Source organism: Oryzias latipes, chromosome 10, assembly GCF_002234675.1.
Source record: "Oryzias latipes chromosome 10, ASM223467v1".
NCBI classification, from domain to species: Eukaryota; Metazoa; Chordata; class Actinopteri; order Beloniformes; family Adrianichthyidae; genus Oryzias; species Oryzias latipes.
In genome coordinates this window covers 11,497,635-11,504,889 of record NC_019868.2, presented here as the reverse complement: position 1 = coordinate 11,504,889, position 7,255 = coordinate 11,497,635, and the positions used below count along the sequence as shown (strand labels likewise).

The window sequence follows — 7,255 nt, the reverse complement described above, 5'->3', positions numbered from 1 at the left end:
TAAATTGTACTATGATTTTATTCTCATTTGCATTTTAACCCAAAAGTACACATGGTGACATTAGTGTAACCGAAAACATCAGAAATGCATTTTAAAGAAAAATAAGACTGGGTTCGTAAGAGTTAACCGGTAAAATTTTGTTCGTAATCTAAAAAGTTAGATATAGGATTTTTGTTCTCATAAATTTTAAGTGTGTACATTTTACACTAATTTTAAACTTTGGGACTGGACATGTACCAAAAAACGGGACGCTTTGATGACTTTAAAGAACCCACTTCAATGGAAATCGCGCTTTTGGTATTTGTAAAATATCCTTGTAACATGTCTCTCGTGATGGGCGACGTATATTAAAGAATTTAAGACTTAAACTGTTTTTCTTAGTATGGGAGCAGATAAATATGCAGCATTTGAAAAAGCTCCAAGTTGTGATGCAGCAGGAAAAATGGGTGGACCAAAGTCTCCTGCCCCATTCTGATGCAGACATCTTCGTTTTCCTCGTCTGAGCTGACATGCGGGTCAGAACTGCACGGCTGGATAGTGCCAATATTGTTCAACATTTTTATTGCGCTGCTAATGTTAAGGTTGGCCATGTGAGGGGCTGTAAGCTAGCGGGAGAGAGTGTAAACAAATGGATGATGGGATATCAGCAGAGGGTTACATCTGCACCAACTGTTCCCTCCACAACTCAGACATGAATTTCTAATGAGCTGCTGCGGCTCTGCAGCAACTGTTTTTAAAAACGACACAGGCTTTTTGATTTTGGCTAAAAACTGTATTTAAAAGACCACTTGGAACACTTTTACAATAGATGAAAATATAGTTGGAGTGGGCCTTTAACCAAAACCACCGCTTTTGACATTTAAAATATGATATTACAACAACAACAAAAGAAAGAAAAAGGCTGTTCAAGTTATTCATTTTATGTTGCCATTTGTTTAAACCCAAACAGCAGCATATATCATTTCCTAGAAAATTACTTACAAAATAATCAGCTTTACAGAGCTATTTTGTGTAAATAGGACATGACACAACTCAAAGTTAATGCAGCAAAAGCCCAAACACAACTCCTCTGAACACTGAAGGCACATGAAAACCATCAAAATAAAACAGATATTGTACGTAAAGAGGTAGACATCCTGGCAACAACATAGCTTTTTGCACTTGTGTTTAGTATTTTACCGGTTCAGTGTCTTTTTCATCCTTTTAAGACCGGATGTCTCTTCACCAGCGGTTTCCCAGGGACGGTCGCTCTGAGCTAAAGTTCCTATTTTTCAAGTAGCGCTTGACCTCTTTGAGTTCATACGGCCCCAGGCTCTGGTCGACCCCGGGTGTGAGCTGGTAGCTCAGAGGTGAAATGATATAGCCATTGCGGTAAAGGCAGACCTGCTTACACATCTCAAAGCAGGTGAAAAGGAGCCCAAAGTAGGGAACGATCTGGAAAGTCAGAAAAGAGTTGGTGAGATTTCGACCTGAATCATTTAAATTGAGAACTGATCAGATTATGTTCAACTTAAAGTACTCAATGTACTTCTGATAATGTCAGCAGCTAAAACTAGAGGGTGGAGCATTCTGTTCCCCTTTGCTGCTGATATTTGTAGCATGAATTCACCCCTGAAGTTTTTTTTCCCTGTGCCCTTCCTCCCTTTCCCCTTTCTGCAGGGAGCACAGGTCCTGATGAGTATGTGTCTTCATTTCACTTCCTACATAACCGGATCAAGCAGTCCCGTACTGTTGCCACTACAACAGTGTAATGTGTTCAACAACGACAGGTATCGGCAGTGTACGGACACACCTTGATGGTGCTGGCAGTGAGGCCATTCCACAGTGACAGAACACCCTTGTTTCTGACGACTTGCAGGAAACAGTCCCTCATTCCGGTGAAATGAACGTCCACTCCTCCGAAGTGAGGAAGACGGGCACTTTGCGCCTGGGAAACGATCGAAAAAGAAATTAAGCATGAAGTTATTACAAATGTGCCAAAGAAGCAGTAACTGCATGGGAAACAATCCCATCCCGGGTTTCAAACATGACCGTAGGAGATCTTTCTATGATGCACATTTGGGTCAATTTCCTGCAGACACATGCACCTTAGACAAATAAATGTCAGGTTAGGGACACAGTGGAAATGTTATGTGTTTGTCTGAACTTCTCTGGAAAGTTTCAGGTTGTTGGGCGTGTGAACTGCTAAACATTACACACCTTTATACTTCGTTGCACCCAATTTAAAGACCCACTCCAGTGAAAATTGTGGTATTTTTCTGATGATGGTGGACATGAATAAAAAATAAAATAAAAACTGCATTTCTGAGTTTTTCTTTGTTTAAATTGTTGTGAATCAGGAAAAAAAAACACTTTGAAAAATCTTGTAGATGTGACGTAGAAGCCACTACGGCAAGCCACAAGCGCCCTGCTCCACTTCATTCTGATGCATCCACTTGTTGGTGACTAGAAAGTGTTTTCCTTGTCTGAGCTGGCGTCTGGCTCAGTGCTGTACAGCTGATAGCTCTGACATTGCTCAACATTTTTGTTGCACTGCTAATGCTAGCTTGGGGGTGTAAGGGACTGTAAACTAGCAAGAGAGCATGTAAACAGATGGATGACGGGAACTATGGCTTACTTTATGCCAACAGGCCTGACAAACTATTGCCGCTCTGCAGAAACTATGACCAAGAAAATGACACAGGTTTGTGTGTGGGACTTTTATAGTGTAATAAAAAAGACTTTTCTTAACATATAATGTTTTAAATCTTAAATATGAAGTATAATAAGTATTTATGTAAATGCTGGCACTGATAGGGTTCTGTCTGTGTGAAACTGCACACTCTGTTCTTGAGTTAACCACATCCCTTTACGCTGGTCGTCATGTGATGTGACAGAGGACACATATCCTTTAAAATCTCACTGCTAATAAAAGAAACAGTTTCAGTAAAACTTTATTATTCTGACACATATTTGTCCTTCACAACCCTGTGGACATTTTCTAAGCAGCTAGTACGCATTCCTTTTTGGAAATCAAAGAGGAGACTCTATTGGACTCCCAGATATTTAACCTCTTGAGGGGGCGTTAGCACACTGAGCTACTCGGTTCACGTGTGCCGTGTCGTGGGCCCAGCTGGCCGGCATGTGGGCAGCAGCAATTGTAGAGGTCACATGTACGTCTTTGGGAATTTGTCGTGGAAACATTCGCCCGCTGGTAAGCTTAGCTAGGCAGCACTTCACTCCAATCATTACCCAAAGTTTGTGGAAGCCTCGCCTTCTTTGCCTTCCAATAATCTCAGTCATGCATTAATGTGTAACTGAGTTTAACACAGACTGAATTACCAAACTACACCATTCTTTAAAGAAATCACAAAGTGAAAGTATTGTTTTTCAGTTTTCAGTCTTCTGTTCAGCAAAATGCTAACAGTTCTCAGTGTTCCCACTGTCTGACAGTTATCTTCAGTGGACTTATTTATAGCATGTTCCGACCTGAGGCACATTCCCATTCCCAGCTGTCGTTGAACCTCGCCGTTTCTAATAATAACTTGATGAAAACCGGATGTAATATTCAGTCCTTTGCAGCTCCATTGTTCCCAGTGCTTCCACACTAACTAGGGATAAATATTTCAAACCAACAATATTTTCTTAAAGACTTTATTTTTTTATTAATAAATACATGTTTCTGAAGAATATAGGTAATAATAGTGTTATTTTGGTTTACTGTTTAAAAAATATTCAGAAAGATAAAATGGGTCTGAGCTGACAGTGACCCAGGGCTCATCTCTACTGTCCTCTTGTGGACAAACGTCGCCAGTATCTCTTGAAACAAATGCTTATTACTCTTCTATTAAAATCGATTAAGTGACAGACTTCCTTAATAAAACTGATTTTTAGTGGAAAAAATTCAAGTAAAAAATGTTTTGTATGAATTAGCTTTTTTCCCCTTTCGTCCACAAAAACTGATTTGTTAATGTAAAGTCTGCTGATTTATTTATTCATGGCGTTCCTCCTTTATTTGGGAATTTATTTTGATGTGCATTTAAATCAGTTTTAAAAAACTAAGCTGAAACTTCCAAAAATAGTTTTGATAAAATCATATATGTTAATTACCAAAAAAAAAAAGAAATCTAAAATCCCCAAATACTCGTGCAAAATTCTTAAAATGTACAGATAATTACTGTTTTTTTTAAATGGTAAAGGTAAAGTTGTAATGCTGTTTTTTTTTTTACATCAAATTTACTGGTCTTATTGCAAATCGGTTAAGTCATGACATACACATCTATGTGTTAAAATATGCTAAATTTATTTATTTACTTTAATGGTCTTATTTTGTTGTTGTTGATGTAATAATTGGAGTTTTTAAACACCTCCCATAAGTCTTTATTTTTTTCTGGTATTGTCTTGAAAGATTGTGTGTTGGACTGTTGCCTTTCTGTCTAAACTATTATTTTTTTAACTCCACCATGGCAACAGTGAAACTTTGTTTTTTTATAGTCTTAGAAAAAGTGTTTGAGTAGCCTACCTGCATTTTCCTCTTCACTGTTTCAAAAGGGTAGGAGAGGGTTTGAGCCACTCCTGCTGCAATGCAGCCGTTGATGAAATTCTGCAAAGGAGTGAAGCGAGGAGGCGGCTCCTGCCACAGCCTGTCCACACTCACATAAACGGCCAAGCATCCTACAGAGAAGGGAAACGCGCCTGTGGAGAAAAATTATACCACGCTGTTTTATCGCTTCCATTGGTTCAACAGAACACAATAACGTTGATGTGGAGGTATTTAGCCAGAATACCTGCCCACTTGACACAGGAAACATTATTTATATCGTTTCATGTAAAGTAAAAATAGAAAAATGCAGACTCACCCAAGACAGTCAGAGAGAAGCCTCTGTAGAGAGCAAGCAGGCCTTCATTTCGGTAGATCTTTGACAGAGTGTGACAAACACCAATGTACGTGGGCTGTTTGTAGTTCTGGATGACCAGCCTGGTCTCTGCTACCTCCAGAGGGTATGTGACCAGACCTGCAGCAACACCAGCCAGTCCACCAGCAAATATGGCCCTCCGCTGGGAGATGAAGCCAAACTCATCCATATGAAGGTGGACTATCCTGCAACAAAGGTGTACGTAATTACACCAGACGGAGATTATCTTCCTTTTCTTGTGCTTTTAGTTTAATTTTAAAATATTCTAAGTGTGGGGCTAGAATAATATTTCATCATAAAAACGAAAATTCTAGTCTAATCCCATCAGATTAGAGATTTGCTTCAGATTTGACAGTAAAGTTGCATTGTTCTCATAAAGAAACATATAGTTGGTATCTCATAAACTACTTATGTTCACAAAAAATGTATTTAATCTAACTGATCTAATCCAAAAACACTTCCCTTTGGTTTAATATTTCTATAGAGATGATACTTTGTATTTAGAGCTGTTCAGAAGCTTGTGCTGTTTAGATGAATGAATGACACTTTTTACAAAAATATTTCAATTCTATAGCTGCATATTTAAGAACATGCAAGAGTTTAGTCATATAAAGAAAACCCCACAGTGGGTTTTCTTGGAATGTGCTGTACAGAACGGGATCAAAGCATTTGCTGGTTATAGACACACATGTGTTTCAAAGCGTTAGAGGACATGTGCTGAGTTAATGGGTTTATCACGCTCTGTTGGACAGCACTGACTGTTCCTTCCTGCAAAGTATGTTTGTTTTGTTCTAAGGCCATGCTGTCTGTGCAGTCATTTCTGTCTGCCCTCTAGTAACACACCACACTAGGATCGTCTTGCCCTCAGATTTGGCTCGCGGGTAGCACGTCTTAGAGTCTGAATGGAATTGGCATAATATACTAAAACAGTAAATTTGCGGTCAATACTTTTTGGATTACCGTATTTACTTTTTAAGTACATGGTCCTAGGGGGTGCTTTCAATTTTTACAGATGGGATAATCCCCCATTATTTTTCTCATCACTTTTTGTTTATAAAACAGATCTTCCTGTGAGAAACACTTCAAACAATTTGAAATAAAGTGAATAAAGTAAACAGCAGAAGAAGACACACTCTGACAAAATGTGTAATAATATTATAATAACAGCAAACAAAAAGTTTTGCATTAAACTTACATATTGTGCTATTTTGGAATATATTTACCTCTACACTGATATTTACTACATTATTGTTTCTGTTAAGGCTCTATATTCTATCAGTGATTTCTAAATAATTTGGTTTTTCTTTTATGCAATGCCTGACAGACAAAGGTGAGGGTTTAGAATGCATTGGATTTAAAAAAAAAAAGGAATCGACCGAGCAAATGCGGCCTTCTGATTGGCTAAAAAATGAAACATGTCTCTCGTACTGTAAAACAGGAAGTCCCTTTTAAGTTAAATGAATATTTATAAACAATAACATAAAGTTCCCATAATTTAATTTTAGAACACAGTAGTACAATGTTTTTATTTGGCATCCGGATTTCTTGTTTGGTTTTATCTGCTGTTGTTTACACCAACACAACGAGGCTGATCAGCTGACACCGCAGTTTAACGGCTTATTTACGGAGCCAAACATGCAAAAAAACAAAGAAAAGTTTGACATTTCGAGCCAAATAAAGTCTCAGTTTCATTCCACTTACTTTTTGTACGTTGCTAGATGAACGGCGGTGTATGGAAACAAACGGAGACACGAAGCTAGATTTCCTTTCCAGAATCCTCGAAGTCCCTCATGCTGGCAGATGACCCGGAAACTTTCCCAGAAACCGTTCCTGCAGTGAAAAGTTCCCACTTGGCTCTTGATTTTCACCACCTCCAGAGGCGATGTGACAGTTTTACTGAAAAATCCCGCAAAGCCGCCGCACAGAAAGCTCTGCGAAGTCGTCAGTCTGTTATCCGTCCTCACGGAGCCCATCCCTGTTTGGCCCAAACTCTGATCTGCACGACACCCCTTATTTATGAGATCTTCGAGGGGCAGCAGATGATCTGAGGGTTCAGGTCAGGCCTAAAAATACACAGCAAGCGGTCCCGACATCCTACCCAGAGCTGTCGTTGCGACTCATATTTAAACTGAAGTTTTCTGAGCGCATATTGAACACTAGAGGGCGATATTTGACCCCAATTCCACTACTCAACACTCACACCCCTGCTTGCATAAAGGACAATAAAAGTAAGCCATGCAATTCAAATTAAGATGGCACATTCTAAATGCAGTTGTAAACATATAAAATTGGCTTTACAGTTTCAGTTTTTATCTTTAAATAGCCAGGACAAGAAGCTGCATCATGTGTGTTTACTGTTG

At 38.9% G+C, this 7,255-nt stretch overlaps 1 protein-coding gene across 1 annotated transcript; it reads right to left on the bottom strand.

Moving 5' to 3' along the window:
- On the bottom strand, nt 1-7,037 carry slc25a43 (solute carrier family 25 member 43). Its single transcript, XM_004073129.4, has 5 exons — nt 6,597-7,037; nt 4,839-5,080; nt 4,502-4,674; nt 1,793-1,927; nt 1-1,434 (listed from the first exon to the last, which is right to left on the bottom strand). The coding sequence occupies exons 1-5, from the start codon at nt 6,866-6,868 to the stop codon at nt 1,222-1,224; spliced, it is 1,035 nt and encodes a 344-aa protein (XP_004073177.1). The 5' UTR covers nt 6,869-7,037; the 3' UTR covers nt 1-1,221.
- Between the last annotated feature and the right edge of the window lie 218 nt (nt 7,038-7,255).

What these genes read in the sequence shown, in the direction of transcription:
- slc25a43 (XM_004073129.4), bottom strand. Translation starts at nt 6,868, where the DNA reads ATGGGCTCCGTGAGGACGGATAACAGACTGACGACTTCGCAGAGCTTT. An exon ending in CTTCTCTCTGACTGTCTTGG is followed by an intron (nt 4,675 to 4,838) that starts GTGAGTCTGCAT and finishes TTTTCTCCACAG; the next exon opens with GCGCGTTTCCCTTCTCTGTA. An exon ending in TCACTGCCAGCACCATCAAG is followed by an intron (nt 1,435 to 1,792) that starts GTGTGTCCGTAC and finishes CTGACTTTCCAG; the next exon opens with ATCGTTCCCTACTTTGGGCT.